This window comes from Triturus cristatus, chromosome 7 (genome assembly GCF_964204655.1).
Source record: "Triturus cristatus chromosome 7, aTriCri1.1, whole genome shotgun sequence".
Lineage (NCBI taxonomy): Eukaryota > Metazoa > Chordata > Amphibia > Caudata > Salamandridae > Triturus > Triturus cristatus.
The window spans coordinates 519503522-519524113 of NC_140590.1; the positions used below are offsets into that span (position 1 = coordinate 519503522).

Genomic DNA, 20592 nt, shown 5'->3' on the forward strand with positions numbered 1-20592 from the left:
CCAGCTCCAAGGACCCATCACGTTGCACCACCACCCTCTGTGTTGATCTAGAGTTTTTCCTGGGTTTCTCAGCACGGTTTTTGCTGGTTCCATTCTGAGGATTAAAAGAGGGTCTAACCGCCACTCGTCCTCTTTGTAGAATCCTCCCTTCCCCATGGACCTCCAACCACTCCCAAACTTGCTCTGGTGTCGTAAAGAAATGTGCATGGTCAGCATAGAGGACTTTCAGCTTCGCTGGGCATAGAAGCATGTACTGGAGATTCACGGGCAAGCAACTTTTGTTTAACTCCGAGGAAAGACGCTCTCTGTTGTTGAACCATCCGCGTGTAATCTGGGAATATATGAATTTTCTGGTTCTCAAAGGTTGGATCGCTATCTCGTCTAGCCGCCCTGAGGTTACCTTCCTTATCCCTGAAATTTAGGATCTTGCCGATAAGAGTCCTGGGCGGAGCACCTGGCGGCAGTGAGCGTTCAGTGCGCTCGCACTATTATGAAAATTGAGGAAAGCTCGGCCATGGGCAGCGTCTCTTTAATCCATTTTTCTGGGAAGAGTTTCTGCTAAATCCCCTCGGAAAAACCAACGAAGCACAAATTACACCTGCGGGACTGTCCCTCCGCATCCTATGCCCGGCGTTCCAGGGTCATTGTGTTTTGTTAGAGCTCAGTGAGGGTCAACTTCAGGGCCGAAACCTCCTCTCACAATTCACTGACCATCTGTTCTGTGGCTAGTGATGGATCTGCGACCGTGGGAAGAGCCGCACATAGCAGTTAAACGTCCAGAGAGACAGTGCCAATTTTTGCCTGCACCATTGTGCTGGAGGATTCTATGGCTGCCAGTATATCGAGATCCCGTGGGCTCAGGTTGTGCCGCGCCTCCCCCTGTCGACATCACAGGCATCGTGGCAGTCTTCTAGGGCGCACCCTGAGCTGTAAATTGGTCCATCTTAGTTTGTTGGGCAGCTCTAGGTAGACAGTTCTTGCCCATTGCTTCGCAATCTGCTTGGCTAACCAATCTGCCCAAAAACCGGTGCCCCCCTATCTCTGCGCTGGGAGTAGGGCCACGTCACGCAGTGTGCTTGTGTGGCAGCGCAGGCCTTTTGAGTAAGGTGTCTCCGCACCCAATAAGGGTGGCCACCCACCGATATGCTGAGGCTAGGGCATCTAAAGGAGATGCGGGTCACCCCATTTAAATTCCCTGAAAAAGTGAGACTATGTTCACAATAACTAATATGCGGTCAATAGTAGTAGTAGCTCCTCTTCCTGTAAAGGTGTGAATATTCTCATCACACTCAGTCCGAAAGTCCGTAGCGCACCTTAGCGAAAAAGAACCAAACAGTGTATTTAAAGCTTCCTCATAGGGTGAATGTGAAGTGCTTTTGGCCTTCTCCAAGGTCATCTTCAGAACCACACCCTGCCTAAGGATCATGTGAGCAAACATGGGTGTTAAAAGTTCCCAGTCTAGACAATATAGACTTTGTTTTAATGGTGTGTTATATTAAGCTAAAGCTGCCACGACGTCTGTATTATTCTGGTAAAACAATTAATATAATAGTTTTTATATTGATCCCTAGACAAAGCATTTGATAATAAGGGTTATGACTACAAAATCACTTGCATTTTACAGGTAAAAGGGTGGAGACTAAAATAGATAGACTCCCTTTTGCTCGACCTGCTCTAGAGGAATTGAGCAGGAGTGGCATATGTGACAAATCCATTTACATAAAAATAATTTTTAATCCAAGTCTCGTGAAGACAGACCATATAAAAACTTGCAATGGCAGCTAGCCAATTTGGAAGCATTTAGCTTATTAGTTATACTTGCCAAATTCCCCGTACCTATCCTAGTGCTGCCTTGAGTTCGCATCACTTGGAAAGTTTGGTGACAGTGTAGCCAAGATTTAAATACTTCATCTAGCTGACAGTTAATATCCAAAAATTCATTACCCACATTACCAGGGATAGAAGCCATAGGTTCCTGATAGGATCCAGGGAGTCATTTAAGACTACTGATGGATGCTAATCGTTTAAAATGATTAAAGGTTTTGATGTTATATATCACTTCATTTAAAACTGATGCCACTGATTCTTTCCATCACCCCCTTATAGTACTAACTTTATCAGGTCTAGTAAAATAGCCTTAAGGAGCAACTATGTTGTGGGTCATTTGTAGATTATAATACTTGTTTTTCTGCAGGGTAAAGATCACAAAACCTGTATTCCTTAAGTTAACTACAATACACTCCCCAGCACAAGACTTTAAAAAAAAAAAAATATCTGATCCAATTTATCCTTTGTACCAACAAAGTTTCTTTATAAAGTCGATCAATATTTCCCACCCTTTTTGATAATCAGTTAACAGTTTTGTTCTTCAGAGCTCAACATGGTTACTAAAAAGGCGCTGTACATTTTTTATTATTAAAACATATGGTATTGCCGTGTTGCATACGGGATAATTGTAAATTGAGCAAGGAGCCTAAATGTGGGCCAATTGATGTATTTCTAAATGGCATTTGCTTTATCACTCTTATGTTCTTTGTTCGCCATAGTTCTCAGTAGGCCATCGATAATGTTTCTGTAGCGGTGTTGTCCTGCATCATAACTTGACACATGTTAATACCCAGTGATATCTTTGTACATGCTAGGGCCCTCGCGCCGATCACAGAGGTTAATACGAACTTAAGGGCAGATGAATGGTGGTAGTAATCTATCTTAGGAGAAGCTGTAACAATGTCAGATAAAGGGTTACAACAGGGATGACCACAAGTATGGAAAACTGAGGTGTTTGAGTATTTATAGATTCAGCCAATAAAGATTGATTTTTGGCTAAATAATTTTGAAGTTTGATTTTATCAGGCGCTACAACTTAGAAAAATAGTCAACCTAGTTATATGAACCATTGCAGCAATTGATACCTGGGTCATTTGTCAAAGAATTATCCAGGCAATTGTTTATTAACACAGAAGGATGAGTCACAGAATCAGGTAAACTAATGGCAATAGAACCTGGTAATCTCTTTGAGTCTTTCTTTCTCTTACTCTTAGGAGAGGAGCTAGTGTCCTCAACTGATACTGATTGTGGGCTGGAAAAAAGAATGTTACAGGATTCCTTAAGCAAAAATAGGGATTTCCTTAAGAAGCTGTTACACTTTTATCTGGCTCAGAACATAGTTTACTGAGGAGGACTTTGCTGAGTTCAGAACACATTACTGATTCTATTTCAGAGTTTAAATTCCAAATGGCATTAGTCAAATAAGTTATATTGCCAACGTGTACAAAGCTGGCTCTGTATAAATTATACTGAAGTAAGGTATGGTATACACATAGTCCAGTGGATCCCCAAAGGCTTGCAGAGGTTAAAGTAGATAATACCTTACTTTCTATTTGTGGTAGAATGGGCAAGCAGTAAGGCTTTATCAAAGGGTAGTGTTAAGCATTTATTTTACACACACATTCAAGAAATGATTTCCACACTCAAAGACTAAACTCTGATGAATTGTTTAGTATAAAATATTTATTTGTATTTTATTTTTAGAATCAATCCAGACTTAGTACAGGTTCGAAAAATAGTACTTTTCTGGTATAATACAGTTGAATGCAGTTGGCTTTGTTACAGGTAGGTCAAAAGTTCAGAAACAGTTGAATATACTTTTCAGATACTTTGCAATTACTATGATTACTTTTTAAGTTACTTTTCAGATTATTTTTGCTACTCAGTGTGATATGCCTAGATATCACACTGGGACATTTCCTGGCTAAATGGGGAGTAAAACAGTTATTATCAAAACACAGTTTCTTAGGTTTCCATAGAAAACACCCTCAACACATGAATATTTTTCAGAGGAAAACAGTCAATGCAATCCTATGGAGAAAAATGGGGTTATCGTTTTGCAGGTAAGTAAACCGTCTTGAGGGTTGAGTTTCTGCGGCTAGAACAAGGGTTCCCCCAGGGTCAAGGATGCACTCAAAGAGCACCCTCAGTGGCAATTGGGCGGCTGGGTGCAGAGTGCTAAGGCCCAATGTTATTCAGTGGGGGTTAGAGGGCTTCTGGTTGGTGGCTGCTCATGAGCAGGCCAAAAGGCTAAGGGAGCAAAGCTCCTGGAATTAAGCCCAGGGCAAAGGGCGGTTCAAGTTAGCACACGAAGTGCACCCACAGGGGCAACAGGTGCTGTTTTGGCATCGAGTGCCTTTTTCAGTAGGAATTCTACAGTTACAACAAACACTGCAGGCTCCTTAACGAAGATCTTCTGAAGGCGACCACTGGTTGGAGAGGTAAGTTTGGATGTTGTGGGAGGCCAACCCCCCAACACACACACACACACACACACACACACACACACACACACACACACACACACACACACACACACACACACACACACACACACACACACACACACTGGTATCCTGCTAGTCACTGTTAAGCCAGATTTTAAAGCCTAAGCAGGGAATAACTTAGAGTAATTGTTCTAGCCCTTTCCTAAGCACAGGTAGGAAATAAAGATTTTAAGGCCACCTATGCCTATTACGGAAAGGTTGCTGCTGAAGAACAGCCCTGAACCCCTTCGCAGAGACACACTGTTGGATGACATCTACAATTTCCACATGTTGATTGACAGACTGTTGTCAAGAGTAGGCAGAGAAAATCCTAAAAGGGGCAATGAACACAATTTGCTCTCATAAACACACAGCTTAGTATTTCTAGCACTAGCTTCCAGCAGATGGTAGTGTCAGCCATATTCAGTAGATATGGCTGGCTCTGTAGTATTACTTTTAGATTGGATGTCCAGTGTAGAGTATGCCGCCATTCGATGGCCAAACTGTATATGGCAAATACAGAGCTGTCTTGAAGGCAATTAAAACCATCAAGGACACGGTAGGATCCTGGGGAGTTTTACAAAGGAGGCAAGCCTTCTCATTTTATAGGCGACTGCGTTATGGTCAACAAAGTTCATACCTGCTAGTTATATTGCATACTTTTCACCCATACAGGCAGGAATACTATCCACAAAATCTATCTGGCACTCAGTGCAGGAGATAACAGTCTGGAAGATGACAACAGCATAAGCACAGGCCCCAAGACAGAAAGCACTGTACTCTAGCTCTTGGGCATACCAGCCCCTTCACCATCCATGCATTTGCGGGGCGGAAAGTTATATCAGTTCTGCTGAATGTTGCACACTGTGGAGCATGGACTCACTAAAGAATTTGTTGAAATCAGCAATGCCTCCAAGAAAGGAACTTCACTTGCATACAAATGCTCTAAGATTAGAAATTTCAGTCTACTGCATAAAGTGCCCATAGAATACCCAAAATTTCTGCAATTTCATTCAAGAGTTTCATTTTTGTTTTCAAAAGAAAAATGTAGAATGGCACCCTGTTTGGATTTAGGCGAATTAAGCACACTCCTAAAAAACAGACGTGGTGACATTCTTTGTCATCGGGCACTCCTTCAGCTCCTTAACAGTGCAAAACCCTCCTCAGCAGTCAAAGAAACTCCCACACACTGTAAACGTAGAAGACTCTTTGAGAGCTCTGAAGCATGCTGCTAAGTGGGATTGAAGAGTTTGCATACTTTTTAGAGGTTTTTTGTTATCTGATAGAAGAACCTTTGATCATGTACCAGTGTCATTCACCAAGCAACAACAAGCTCATACACAGGAAGCTCCTCAGACCACCTCTTTTATCTGACGCTTCCGATTCTTTGTTTCTATTCAACCTGCCAGGATGCTTTACTCTCCCGCATTGTCCCTCCTCCCATCCATTTTACTATAGTTTAGCCTCCTTAGGTATAATCTTTTAATCATTGGGTTACATGATGGTACATCTTGTGTTTTTTCTTTCTACAGGCCATTTACTTACCTTGAAGTTTCTTCAATGCTTCTGGTGTAGATGCTTATGTGTTACCCTTCTGTCATAGGTTATGTTTTGGTAGTTTCTACATGCATCGATTGGCATGACCGTGTATAATGTGCATACTAAAAAAACTAAATAAAAATTAATTTAAAAAAAGCTCCTAGACAGAAACTCAAGGAGCTAACAAATGCTTGACAAATGGCTCATCAAGAGTTTTAGTGTGCCAAATAGTAGAAGCTCTGGGTTTGAAACTAAATTTGTTAAAAGAACTAGCTCTGACCATCAACAAAAGAAAATCTATACTCACTCTAGTGCAATATATTTTATTTCTAGAGGCCACAATCTATACAGATAATCTAAACAATTGTTTGTCTTAGTAAAGAAGCTAAGGATTGATGCACCTAGTTCTACATTGAATGATGTCTGCATTCATTCTTTTGATTCCACAATGACTTTTGATAGAGGAGAGGTGTGGCTCACTGGTTAGAGGCGGCAGATCCGTAAGCAGAGAATCGGCCAGGGACCAGGGTTCAATTCCCGACGCGGCAGGGTCGTGGACCAGGGTCAAAACGGACTCGATAATTCTCGCCTCGGTACCTACTCTAACCAGGAACACACTCGGCAACTCTGGGCATTAGCTTGCCTCATCTCCACAACGGCCCCCCACATTCGCCGGGGATGCCTGGTTTCACCTTGGAGATACCCTGGAGGGACCATCTCACAGGGATAGCCAGGACGGGTTCCCCAGCGGTCTACAGCGCCACGACGCCTCAGGGCAGCAGTGCGTTTTACAAGACACATACATACATACATACATACACTGCAAGAGCAACTGAAAATACAGTGGAAGCTGAGTTCATGTCAATGGGATATTACCATTTGGATAACTATGGACTTGCTGGATTAATATATATGTAAGCGAAGACCATTTCAAAGTGCAACATCAGTATCATCAGATACCTCATTAAAATCCTGGTGGTTGCATTTGCAACAAATGTTCTATAGAGGAATATCGGCAATGGAGCCACATAGAAGACTGCCCTGACTTTAACAAGACTGTCTTGAGTCAGGCGTCTGAACAGATGTCTAATTGACCATTTTTTCTTCAGGAATTTAAATAGGACACTGCTGATAACAAATTAAATTATTAACTAACTACCTCTACCTGTATTCCTTTAAAAAAGAAAGTCGTGCAGTATAATTCTACTCACTTTTTTCACACCAGTTTAATTGACATTGAGTTAATATTAAAAGGGAAAAAATATATTTTTTAATGTTGCCAGCTGAGAGGCACAAATGGAAAAAATATTTTTAGAGATGTTTTTCACGTGGAAAGGTGCTCCAAAGTCTCATACATGACTAGAGATATGTTTGGCTACAATGAAGAGTCCGATGACTGAGAGCTAGAATTACAATTTAAGACGTTCTGCACATGTTTCGTTTACATTTGGACTATTCCTTTGTAGAGCCTTTCTTACTCCTTCATTGGGGGATTTCCATTGAACTCTTTATGGTTTTTGTTTCTGCAGTCAGATGTTTGAACATTTATTCATCAAATATGTAGTTATTTTTGCTGAAATGTCTACACAGAGGTTTTAATGTGAGGGTTTTGTGGTTTTTCACTTTAGGTGCTATCCCTGGAGGCCTCACCATTGGTCCTCCCATGAAATCCTCTATGGATGACTCTTATGGCCGCTACGACCTGATCCACAACAGTGACTCCCCAGCTAGCCCCCCAGTAGCTGTTCCTGACAGCTGGTCTCGTGCCAAGTCTGATGCTGAGAAAATCTCCAATGGCTCCAGCATCAATTGGCCTCCAGGTGAGCAGAATCAAAGCCTTGGTAGTGTTTTTTGTAGAGAAATTAAAAGTAATTGATAAAATATAATCGAGAAACAAGGTTTGTTAGCCATCTTTCAGATATTTCTAAATGTGCACTTCAGCAAGTAACTACTTTTGTGAGTCAAAGCTGCCAATATGTATGTTTGAGCTATTATGTGAATTGTGGGAGGTGTGTTTGTGCATCTGGACATGGTGCCTTACTGAGGATTGATATTGCCACCCCTAAAATATCTGCACTTCTTTTAAAATTGTCCTTAAACTTGCTCAGAGAAGACCCGATATTCAAAGCTTCCTCCATGGGTACATGTGAAATTAAGGAATAAGTCTCCACTGCTGATGGAAAAATATTTATAAATTTGGCACAATGCATGTATCCAATATATCTGTAAGAGACTATTAGTTATGGATTTCTCACCTTAGAATTACCCCCAGGCGTCTGACTGAATCTGGCAAAATGTTTCTTCAGCAGTACCCCTGCACGTTGGTAGATGGCGTCGGTCAACTCTGCATTTGTCGTTGGCATCTACTTAGACGCCACCCCTGTGCGCTGACATCAGTTCTTTCTTTTTCTGGCCAGACAGAGCAGATCCGGAGAGAGCGGTACCTCGAGTCACTTTTTGACTCTCTTATTGCGACTTTTTGTCGACATCTTTTCGAGTCCTCACGACTCCTGGTGCACAGGGAGGCCTTCTTGGCGGACCGACTTCAAGCCTTGTAGCTCCTGCCACAAGCTGATGTTGGTGACGGACCACCACATTGTGTGCCTATGATGCCTGAAGTGCGACCACGACCCAAAGTCGTGCTCCGACTGCCAGGCTATGGCCCCAAAATCGTTGTCGGAGCGGTCTCGAAAGCTTCTGAAGGCCCGGCAGTTAGCTCCGTGCAGCTCGAGGTCCGCCGAGAGGGAGGTTGTGGGACCGGCTGCTGGACCGGCCGCAGAGCCATCACCACCACTAATCAAAGTCTTTGTCTTCGGATAAGTCAAAGCACAAAAAGAAGGCAAAGAAGCATCGTTGCTTTACAGGTTCTCCCTGCCGGTCGGCTGATGCGTCCCGGGATGCAGATGCTAGTTGCCCGCTGAGCCTGTTGGGTCGGCTCCGAGCCTCCCTCCATTTTCAGGAGCTGGAGCAATCCCTGCCCAACTTCATAGCTTTTACGAAGCCCTCCATTCCATCTTTGGGCAGCCCGACTCCGCCGGTGCGCCTTCAGGCCCCGCAGGCTCAGCTGGGGGTTCTAGGCCTTCTATGCCGGCGGCTTCGGCGCCACATGGCCCCTAGGGATTCAGGCCTGGATCCGAATCGGCGCCGGTCGTCCTAACGACACCACCCCTGGCGACACCTCCGCCCCCTCCGACGCCGGTTGGGGTCCCTAACCGATGACCCCAGCCTCCCCTTCTATGTGGACATGGAGCCTGACCGGCGTCAGCTGACATCGGGACGGGCGCCTACTGGTACTTTTGTACCCCTGTTCCCCCTGGTGTTCCCTATCACCCTGAGTGGCTACCAGAGGAGGGTGAGGAGGACTGGGAGGGGTCTGTGGACCCTCTGGCCGACCAATTTTGAAGACCCGGATTGGAGATGGGAATTGGGAGAGGCCAGTTATCTGGACACACCTCTCCAGACCTTGGCATGCTTTCTCCCCCTACCGTGGCTACAGAGGATGGCGCATCATATGCAGTGGTGTTGCGTAGGGCGGCTGGGGCCTTAAACCTTGAGCTTCCTATGGTGGCGGTCAGGACTAACCTCCTGACCGAGGTGCTTCAACCGGCAGCAGCCCCTGCTGCCGTTAAATGAGGCCCTCACGGACAGCCTTTTGGGCACTTGGTCCAAGCCCAAAAACAGGGGCTCCTGTGGATAGGATGATTGCCTAACCCCACCGCCTGGCCCGGGCAACCCAATTATCCTCTCCCAACACCCCACCCCCGAGAGCTTGGTGGTCCAAGCCTTGACTTCCAAGGGCGTGTTCCCTACCGCTCCACCTGATCGGGAATCCAAGAAGCGGGACCAACTTGGGAAGAAAATGTTTTCTTCCTCCAGCTTAGGACTGCGTTCGGTGAACGCCGCATGTCTCTTGGGCAGTTACTCCCATTCTGTGTGGAACACGGTCGCGCAGGTGCTGCCACAGTGCCTGGAGGAGGCCCGGGCCATGCTCTTGTTGCCAAAGGGAGAGATGCAGCCAAGTTCCCCATACGATTTGTGGCTGGACAACGCTGACTTCCTGGGCAGGACGATTTCAACGTTAGTAGCCCTGAGACGCTACGCCTGGCTGAGGTCCATTGGCTTTTCGGGTGATGTCCAAGCTACTCTTTTGGACATGCCCTTTGATGGCCGTCGCTTGTTTCTGACAAAGCAGACAACGCGCTCGAACGCTTAAAGGACTCTAGGGCTACGGCCAGGTCCTTGGGCCTCGCTTCCACCTCTCGCCCCGCGCTGTTTGCTTTTCGCGACTTTCGTGGCTACGGAAGGGGTGCCCTGCCATGTTCCCCCAAGAGCCACAGGCCTGCGCAAGCTGTCCAGCCTTTGCGGGGACGTGTGACCCACCGTCATGGGTCTGTGGGGCCAGCGGGCAGGCCAGTCCACCCGCACCCCCTCTGCAGCAGCCTCCAAGCCTTCCTAGTATGACCTTTCAGGGCCACCATTCGCCAGTGGGCGGTAGGATTCACCATCACCTCCCCCCTCTGGCTCAACATCACATTGGACAGGTCGGTTTTGCAGGTAGTCCAAAGGGGCTACTCCCTCCCCTTCAAGGCTACCCCTCCATCCGTGCCATCTCAGTTCCATCGCATGTCGAAGGATCACTTGGCCCTTCCCCACCAGGAAGTTATGGCTCTCTTGGCCAAGGGAACCATCGAGCGAGTTCCTGCCCCAGAAGTAGGTCGTGTTTGTTATTCCCACTACTTTCTCGTGCCCAAGAAGAACAAGGGCCTGCATCCTATCTTGGATCTCGGGAACGTCAACCGCTTCCTCCATAAGGAGAATCACAAAATATTGACATTGGCTCAGGTCCTGTCTGCCCTCAACCCTGGAGACTGGATGGTAGCATTGGACTTGCAGGACTCTTATTTTCACATCCCTGTCCTATTGCCCCACGGGCATTACCAACGGTTCACGGTAGGCCACGAGCACTTTCAGTTCACCGTGCTCCCCTTTGGCCTTACCAGTGCACCTCGGGTGTTCACAAAAGTGATGGCGTTGGTCGCAGCTAATCTGCGCAGATCAGGGGTTCCAGTCTTTCCCTATCTCAAAGACTGGCTGTTGAAGGCGAGCTCACCCCAGGCTGTCGTCTCCCACCTCCAGACTATGGCCAACCTCCTGCATTCACTGGGGTTCACCATCAACATGATGATTCTCTCTCAGAAGCTCTTTTACATCTGAGCGGTTCTGGACACAGCACATTTTCGGGCTTATCCTCCCGAGTAGCGAGTCCGGAATATTCGGGCTAGGATTCCAATCTTTCAGCCTCCATCCCGGGTTACGGTCAGAATGACCCTGAGGCTTCTCTGCCTCATGGCCTCCTGCATCCTGCTGGTGGACTCTGCCCGGTGGCATATGCGGGCTCTGCAGTAGGACCTGAAGTTCCAGTGGGCACAGCATCAGGGGAATGTTTCCGATTGCGCCCAGATCTCAGAGGGCACTGCACACCAATTGCAGTGGTGGCTAACAAACCAGGATTAAGTCAACGGCAGGTCCCTCTCCCTTTCCCAGCCAGAGTTCACAGTGGTGACAGATGCATCACCTCTGGGGTGGGGCGGCCATATGGGAGAGGCGGAGATCAGAGGCCTCTTGTCTCCCGTGGAGTCTGGGCTCCACATCAAGCTTCGGGCGATCCATCTTGCACTGAAGGCATTCCTTCCTTCTGTCAAAGGGAGAGTAGTGCAGGTGTTCACGGACAACACCTCTGCCATGTGTTACTGAAACAAACCGGCCGGGGTGAGGTTGTGGACCCTTCGTCAGGAGGCACTTCGTCTCTGAAAGTGGCTGGAACATCAGGGCATGTCCCTGGTGGTTCAACACCTGGCAGGTTCTCTGAACGCCAGGGTGGGCGAACTCAGCCGACGATGCATGATGGATCACAAATGGCGTCTTCACTCTGAGGTGGTGCAAGGTCTCTTTCAGCAGTGGGGAGAGCCTTGGTTAGATGTATTCACAATGTCAGCAGTTCTGTGCATTGGAATTTCCAAGGCAGCACTCGCTAGGCAACGCTTTTCGTCACAACTGGAGTTGTGGTCTTCTATATGCCTTTCCGCCTATACCACTTCTACCCAGAGTGCTGAAGAAGATCCGGCACGAATGGGTCCAAGTTGTTGTTCTGGGCACGAAGAGTCTGGTATCCTGAGCTCTTGCACATGGCCTTCGATCCTCCAATGAGACTGCCCCTTCTGGAGGATCTTCTGTCGCAGCAGCTGGGGACGGTCCTCCACCTGAACCTGTCCTGCCTCTACCTCCTTGCGTGGAGATTAATCGGCAACAGTTGACAGCTTTCGACTTTCCTCCTGAAGTCTGTAACGTTATTGTGGCATCCCGGCGTCCCTCCACCAAAACGGTATACGCCTGTAGATGGAATACATTTGTGGCATGGTGCGCTGCAAAGGCTGTGGATCCCCTTTCTGCCCCCCTTTCAGAGGTTCTCCTCTTCATTCTTTCCTTGGCCCAGCAGGGCTCTGCTCTGGGCACTCTGAAAGGCTATCTTTCTGACATTTCGGCCTTTCTTTGGCTTCCTGATCAGCCTTCTCTTTTCAAGTCCCCCATTGTAAATCGCTTCCTTAAGGTCATTACTCACTTTTTCCTCCAATTCCTTTCGTAATGCCCCAGTGGAACTTAAACCTGGTTCTGACCTACCTTATGTGCGCTCCTTTGGAGACGCTACATAACTGTCCCCTCAGACTTCTGACTCTTGAAACTGCCTTTTTGGGTGCCATCACCTCTCCTCGCAGGGTAAGTGAGCTTCAGACTCTCTTCCAAACCTCCCTTCCTGGCTGTTCATCCGGACAAAGATGTCCTTCGCACTAGGCCTTCTTTCCTTCCCAAAGTGGTTACCTCTTTCCACATTTCCTTTCTTGTCCATCACTTTGCCCACCTTCTTCCTGCCCCCACATCCTTCTAAAGAGGCAGAGAGGCTCCACCGTCTGGATCCAAAACGTTCGCTTTCATTCGATCGGGATCACACAAAGCAAATCCAGGTGGATGACCAGCTCTTTGTTGGCTATGTGGGAGCGAAGAAAGGCCGGGTCGTACAAAAACGGACCATCATCTCTCTTCTTTGCATCAAAATCTGCTATTCCTTAGCTAAAAACATACCTCCGGTAGGTCTGCTCACCCATTCCACCAGGGCAACCGCAGCCACTACTGCTGTGGGACATGGAGTCCCCCTTCATTATATCTGCCAGGCAGCTACATGGGCGTCATTGCACACGTTTACTAAACACTACTGCCTTGTCTGCCAAGTCCAGAGAGACCGCTTCTTTGGCTGTTCAGTTCGCCAGTACTTTCTGGTGTGAACGTAGTTCGCAGCCCACCTCCAGGGTTGGTATTGCTGGGGTATCTATTCTAAGGTGAGGATTCCATAACTAATAGTCTCTTTCAGATGAGCAAGTTACTTACCTTCGGTAACAATATATCTGTAAGAGACATATATTAGATTATGAATTCCTCCAGCCCCCACCCATTCTCCCCGTTCTGCGAACTGACTTCTAGGGTAAGAGACTCTCTTTCAGGGCCCTAGTTTTGTGCACCAGTGATCAGTGTCTTGCATGGCTCTGTGCTTCTGGTGTGGAATGTAGTGTAAAGAACTGACAGCACGTAGGGGCGGCATCTAAGTAGATACCGCAACGTCATTCCGGCGACCACGACACCCAGGGGTACTGCTGAAGAAATTCTCCGGATGATGCCTGGGGGTAATTTTAAGGTGAGGAATCTCTAATATATGTCTCTTAGAGATATATCGTTACTGAAGGTAAGTAACTTGTTCTACAGTATTCTCTTAACCTCGGTCTCTATTGAGATTGACTTTGTGCAAACTTTAGGAAATACTATCATTACAGCTGCTTTCCAAAGGTGACAAGCTATAAGTGGCAGGCCAGTGAGTGGCAAAGGCATAGAATGATTCTATATGGGCTAAACTGTAGGAGAAAAGTGCAAATATCTTCTTGAGCAGGTTTTCAAAGCAGATATGTGCAGTTTCTGAAAGTGTGAGTACCTTTTTAGGTGCTAAATTTAAACATCTTGGAAGATTGCAACATACAGTACAATGAAATAAAAATTATGTCCCAGTCCACAAAAAATCCTAAAGAATAGTGGCAGATGTATCCATTTCCTTTGAATGTACTTTTCCAGTGTCCTGCTATTCGCCATCATTCTCAGAAATGTACCTGGAAAGCTGCACTAGGCACATGTTGACAGACCTACTCCAGCAGCATCCTATTTCTGCTGTTGCAAGTTTGCCAGCGCAGAGAACCCAACAGGTGGAATAGTATCCTATCTGTGTGGATTTCTGGACACCGCGGAACTCAGAACTCCACGCGGTGGGGAGAATATCCCCAAGGTAATGCACAAGTTTTTTCTCGACAAAGTATTTTTTGTTGTGGAGTAAGTGCTTCCTCCGCCCCCTCCCCCCCTGCAGATCTTGTGGTGATCCATTCCCCTTCTCACCTTTTACTCCAGCCGGGTGCTCTGAAATAAATCTATGACCATTTTCAAGGTGGGAATGGATTGGAGGTGAATTTAAGAGTGCCCAAAGGTACATGTGGTTGGTCTCAAACGTCCGAGGCAAATGACACATTGGAATGCTTCCTCCCACCTTTATATCTGATTTCACTTCTGTGGAGATCTCCGCACTGGTGGAGGAGATATCCGCCACATTAAATGTGTTTTCGCTTGTCAGGAATTCCTTTGTGAATTCCTGACAGGCGTAGAAAAGGTAAAGTTGGTTGAAAACTTACATTTACCACCAATTTTCCTTTAGGTATTAGCCCTTTATTTGCTTGTTGCACGTTGAATAAGTGTGTGGAATGCTTTTGGCGCAAGGGTAAGATAGTGGTTATCATGACGTTGTATCTGGGATTTCTTCGGCCAGTCAAGAAGCGTCTTATTTCCCTCAAGACTGGCTTTTGTCTTCACAAACAGAGTTTCACCCGGGCGTGCCATGGAAAGGACTGCAAAATATCGATCCTGAAAATGACCCTGACGTCACTCCTGGAAGTGTCCCAACGGGGCCCACCATCAATACCACCATCCAGGATGTCAATCGCTATCTTCTGAAAAGTGGAGGTAATAGAGAACAGAGCAAAGTAAACCTGTCAACTTTGCTGCCTGGCACGTTTTTCTCTTCCTCTGTGCATCTACTTCAAACTATTGCTGTAGCCTGTTGCCTTTTGCTGGTTCCCTGCTTTTTTTTTGTATACCTGATTACCTTTCAGTGATGGCATGGTGCAGAAATTGAAGTGTCTTCATTGGACTGACAAAACTTGTCTATTTACTCCCCTTTGTCCCTTTTGAAGATATGTTGCCTTTCCAAATGTAAAGTCACACCAACTCTCTGCAGGATTTAGACAATTGAGTTACATTTTAACTGTCTACGTTTTCAGTTATTCAGTAGATATGCTAAGGTGATCTAAGTAATTATAATTTTATCTTTGAGATTTTTAGTAGTGTGATGAGCCACAGAATATTATTGAGAAAGACTAGGACAGTACACTAAGGGCCTCACTTCACAGGCTACTATTTCTGAGGTAGTACTATTGCACCTGATGAATAATATACTGCTGGGTACAGTATTACCTCATATTCTGTGTTTTGCACCTTCAGTTTGTTGATAAGTTTTTACATGTGCAGGGGAAAAATGGTATTACAGCACTGATTGTAATCCCATCTTGCGTGCAAAATCGGGCTTGCCCCAACATTATCATCTGCCTGTTTGTAATGAAAGCCTGAGTGTGAGAACTTCTACTTTTGTACATGGTCATCGAAGGTCCGCCATTGTTTGTAAACTAATTCATTTCAAGAAGGGTTTTTTCCTGTATGGTGTTCTCTCTCCTATTCATAAACCGAATGATAGTTGTATAATTATACTGGATTGCAGGTCACATTTTTAAACACACATTTTCAGTTTGGAAAATAAGTTAATAAAGAACACATGCCTATATTTGGCAGCATTTACGTCTTTATTAAACAAGGCACCACCACTCATAATAAAGTACTTTATAGTTAAAACACCTCTGAAAATTGCAGTTTAAACTGAGAATACAGACTGAATCTCCTATATGTAGGCCAACAGTTAGAAATGTGGTTTCTGATTGGCTAGGGTATGCGCCTAATCAGGCAGAACCCACCACTCTTGTCAGGGTAAGTAACTTGCACACCAAAGATAACCTGTGCTCACCCTCTGGTAGCTTGGCGCAGAGCAGGCATGCTTATCCGAGACAATGTGTAAAGCGTTTGCACAACACACTCATACAATAACACAATTAACTGATCACAAAAGGGATGTCACACAGGATTATATACAAATACATATAGTATATTATACCTAAACAAGACCAAAACAACATGAATCATAAATGCTGTCAATATTTTGCAAATACTGACACTGCAAACGCTATCCTGGACAATGCAAGAATCAAAACATACATCATAACAAAAGGGTACAAAATGCACCAGTTTGGTTGGAGGAAAAAAACACATAAATCACCAGGTATCGCCATAAGTATATGGATTACTAAATATCACCATAAGCATAACAGTAAGGAAATATGGATCCAGGAACACCTGCCCTCCTTTTAGCAGGGTTACAATAGTCGCTGTGGCCTAGCTAAAACAAGTGCACTAGGAAACAGAATAGGGCACGGAGGCATCTGCGCACCACTGCTACGTATATTATGGTGCTTCTGAGAGTGATGAGCCCCTCTAGTGAAATGCAAGACACAAATTTCCCTCACACTGGATAAGGGTGTTGCAGTGATTTCTTTGACACTCCCGCCATCCATGTAGACTCGACAGGGCTGGGATAAATCGCATCCGGTCACAGGTAATCTACCCAGTTGTGGCAAGTACAGCTGCAAGGCTGGGGGCGAGTCGCTGCACTGTTAGGGCCCGCCTGTCTGAGGATCCGGTAAAGTACTTGGTGAGGGCCCACTGAAGCTGTGGGCAGGGTTCAATCCTGGTGCTGGCTTTGTCGACAAGTACTTGTTAATCTTCTGCAGGTGGGTTTGCCATGCAGATGTCGCAGGCAGGTTCCTTGGGCTGGGGAAGTCGCAGGCAGGCTCGTTGGGCTGGGGCAGAGATACGCCATCGTCTGGCTTGCCCTGCTATACGAGAGGGCGTGCCCGTGCGTCTAGTTTACCAGGGAAACTGGGAGGCCAACTCAGGGCACACACGCCAGCCCTTGTTAATCTAGAGCGCAGGCTCTGGGGTACGGAGACGGAGCTTGCAGTGCTGGCATTTGTACAGAGCGTGAGCCCTCGGAGTGCTCTCCACTTGCAAAATAAAGATGTGCCCAACTAAAGATGCAGAATCAGAGCGCACTGCGCTGGGTGTTGTGAAGAGCCCGAGCCCCCCAGAGCACTCACAACATTAAGTGGCTGGATCAGGATGCATCGCGCTGAGTGTTGTACAGTGTGCAAGCCCTCAGAGTGCTCTCAAAGTAGCGATGCAGGCTCAGAGTTCATGCCATAGAATGGGCCCTGCAGCAGAGTAGAAAACCCAAGTGACCTTGTGGGGGGAGAAGTACAGTGCGCTGGGTCCCCAGCAATTTTGCAGGCATGGCTGATTAGAAAAACACAGCTCTTGGGTTTGCCAGGTCTTTAATATCCCTGAGACCTTGGGGAGAACAAAAGGCAAGCCCTTGGGCAACACTGGGGCACAGAGGTAGGCAGACAGGCCTGCACATTTGGCAGATTTCGGAGTGGCAGGCAGCCGGTCAGCGCAACAAAGCAGGTAGTCCAAATGGCAGTTCCTCGTGGCAGCACAGCAGTCCTCTAGAAATGTACAGTTTGTAGAGCCAGAAGCGCCTGGTTACAAGTCTGCGCAGTGTCTAAAAACATGGTGTCAGAGTCCCTGTACGTTTACTCCAAAATGTCTTTGAAGGATTGATTTCAAAGGAACACTTTGAGGTGCGCAACAATCTTTCAACCCAGCCCTGGCTCCAGACCTCAGTAGGGAGTAAATCAGCCCTTTGTTTAAGGGCAGGATACCGCCTATACAGGAGGCTGATGAACACTGAGGGAATCTCCCTCTGGCAAAAAGGAAGAGCTTGACAGACACCAAAAGAAGACTTCTGATGGGGCAATGCACCAGCAAGTGACTAAGACAGCCTTCCCCCTGCAGTATTCTACAGCCCAGTCTGGGGGTCACACCTGCCCCCGATCAACATCAAGGCACTTTTTACTGTTGAGCTATTTTTCATCATCTCTGTCCTAAATCTTGATCAAAGCTATGCTGTTTGGGCCTCGTCGTCCATAGTCCACATGCCAAGGTTGAGTATTGTTTTCTTGGAGACTAATCAAGATGCTTTTTCATCTCCTGACCAAAAGGAGTGCACAACTTATGAGGTTGTGTCCATTGTGGGTGTCAGAAAACTACACGTAACAACTGCCATTAGCCTAACTGTAGATTTGTGGGCGTATTCCCCCAAGACAGATGACACTATTCCAACCCAAATATCACCAGTCGATTTCATAATCTGCTTCCATGTGATATCACATAAAGCAGATCAATGGGTATATTTTGAAACACATTGAGGTGCAGTCTAGAAAGGATACATTTCATACTCCCTTGTATGTTTGTCCAGTTAAGTGGTAGCTAGAGACAAAGTATATAATTTTGAATCATATTATTTTTTTACAACCTAGCCTCTGTTTCTCTAGTAGTCTTCATGATAAAGAGAAAAAATAATGTCATGGTTTCCATATCATTGGTCAACCTTGGTGATGAGATGAGATGAGACAAATGGATTTTCACGGAGGGAAATTGTGCATGGCAACTGCCACTATTACGTGAGCCACTCCCTTATTTGCTGTGATTGCACATTGCGGATGGTGATGAAATAGTTTATGGATATTCACCTCTAAAATCAGAGAAAACATTTTCAGGAAATATAAAGAATAATGACATCAGGCCAAAATATAAGTGTGTAAAAAGACACTGTAGCTCTTTTTTTCTCAACTGGTGTTATGGTATCTCCTGGGCCCGGACCGCTCTTGGACCGGGCCCAGGGCCCTGGCTCTTTGAACATAAGACTCATTCAAAATGTGATTTATTCAGCTAACGAGCTTCGGGATCACCGACCAGCATTAAATAATAACTGCTCTTGCATGAATCCTCGGCTGTTTTCACGGCATTAACTGCGCATGGTTATACTACCCAGTATGTCCCCGCGCTGCAGCTAGTTACCCGTCACTGGACAGGATGCGCAGGATGAAAACCGTACCTCGCAGAGGCATTATATGTGGAAGAGCCATGTTTTTAATTTTTTCCGGGATATCCCCTCCGATGGTTCAGACCTGAGTGACTGCGGAAGGTCATTCCAGAGTTTAGCAGCCAGCCATCTGAAAGATATTAAACCCCCCCCCCCCATCCGTGCTCTTTTGATTACTGGTAGTTCTACCCTTCCTGTTTCCACAGATCTTTAGAGCCCTGGTAGGTATGTAAGGGGTCAGTAGATTGTATAGGTAGCTAGGGCCCTCTGATGCGGTGACTAATGCATAGTGTTTTGAACACAATTCTCTCCCTAAACTGAGCCAGTGTAGCGTTGCGAGAGCGTTCTTGGATGGTGCTCTTCTGGGTAGCCTCAGAACAAGGCGAGCTGCCGCATTTTGAATGCCTTGCAGTCTTTGAACACACCTCCTATTTGCCCCAAGGTACAGCGCATTCCCGTAGTCCAGGCGTGATGTCACCAGTGCATGGACCAGCGTTTTTCTGGCGGCTGCAGGGATCACAACTAGTGTCTTCCGGAGGACCTTCATTATTCCGAAACATTTTCCAGCAACCACCCTGGTGTGGTGGTCGAAGGAAAGTTTCGGATCCAACCATATCCCCAAGTTCTTAACCTGTTCCTTGGGAGCGGGGGTGGAGCCCAGGGACTGAGGCCACCACCTTGAGGTCCATATAGACTGAGTCCTGCCAACTATTAGAACCTCCATCTTGTGTCCATCCAATTTAAGGTAATTGCTAGCTATCCGGACCTCTAGCTCCTGTAAGCAAGTGGAGAAATTGGTGGCTGCCTTGTCATGGGCTTGCGATAGGGATGCAACTAATTGCGTGTCATCCGCATATGACACGACACTAATGTCGTATTTTGCAATTAGGTCTGCTAAGGGGGACATATATAAATTAAAAAGGGTGAGACTAAGGATAGACCCCTGGGGTACTCCTTGTGTCAGCCTAATGCTTTTCGAGTAGAATGGCCTCTGAGACACTTGGAAGCTCCGATCTTGTAAGAAGGATCTCATCCATTCCAAGGCCCATTTGTCCAGCCCTCATTTTTTGAGGCATCGCAGGAGCAACGAGTGGTTGACGGTATCGAAAGCGGCGCTGAGGTCAAGCAGCACCAGCGCCACTGTCTTGCCGTCATCTGCATGCCTACGTATTGTTTCAGTAGATACCAGCAGAGCTGACTCCATTGAATAAGAGGCCCGAAAGCCTGACTAAGTGGGATGTAATAGGTTGTGCTCATTCATATATGAGGTTAGTTGTATGTTAACCACCTTCTCTGCGATTTTGGCAAAGTATGGAAGGAGCGAGACTGGTCGGTAATTATCCAACTGGCTTGCCTTCACCCCTGTTTTTTTCTTAATTAGGATGACGACCGCCTCCTTCCATTGCCTAGGGACCGCCCCTGATTCATAGGAGAGTTTCAGGAGGTGTTTTCTTACCCAGATTCCCCTGCACCACCTCAAATTTAGCAAAA

At 46.4% G+C, this 20592-nt stretch overlaps 1 protein-coding gene across 9 annotated transcripts in view; it reads left to right on the forward strand.

Moving 5' to 3' along the window:
• TNRC6C (trinucleotide repeat containing adaptor 6C) overlaps window positions 1–20592 on the forward strand; it is an 854353-nt gene that overhangs the window by 698546 nt on the left and 135215 nt on the right. For 5 of the 9 annotated variants that reach the window (XM_085616884.1, XM_085616886.1, XM_085616888.1 and 2 more), the window contains 2 exons: window positions 7481–7672; window positions 14790–14957. In XM_085616884.1, the coding sequence (XP_085473010.1) occupies window positions 7481–7672; window positions 14790–14957 (360 nt within the window). The remainder of the gene's footprint in view (window positions 1–7480; window positions 7673–14789; window positions 14958–20592) is intronic. The other 4 variants (XM_085616885.1, XM_085616887.1, XM_085616890.1 and 1 more) reach the window with 1 other exon arrangement.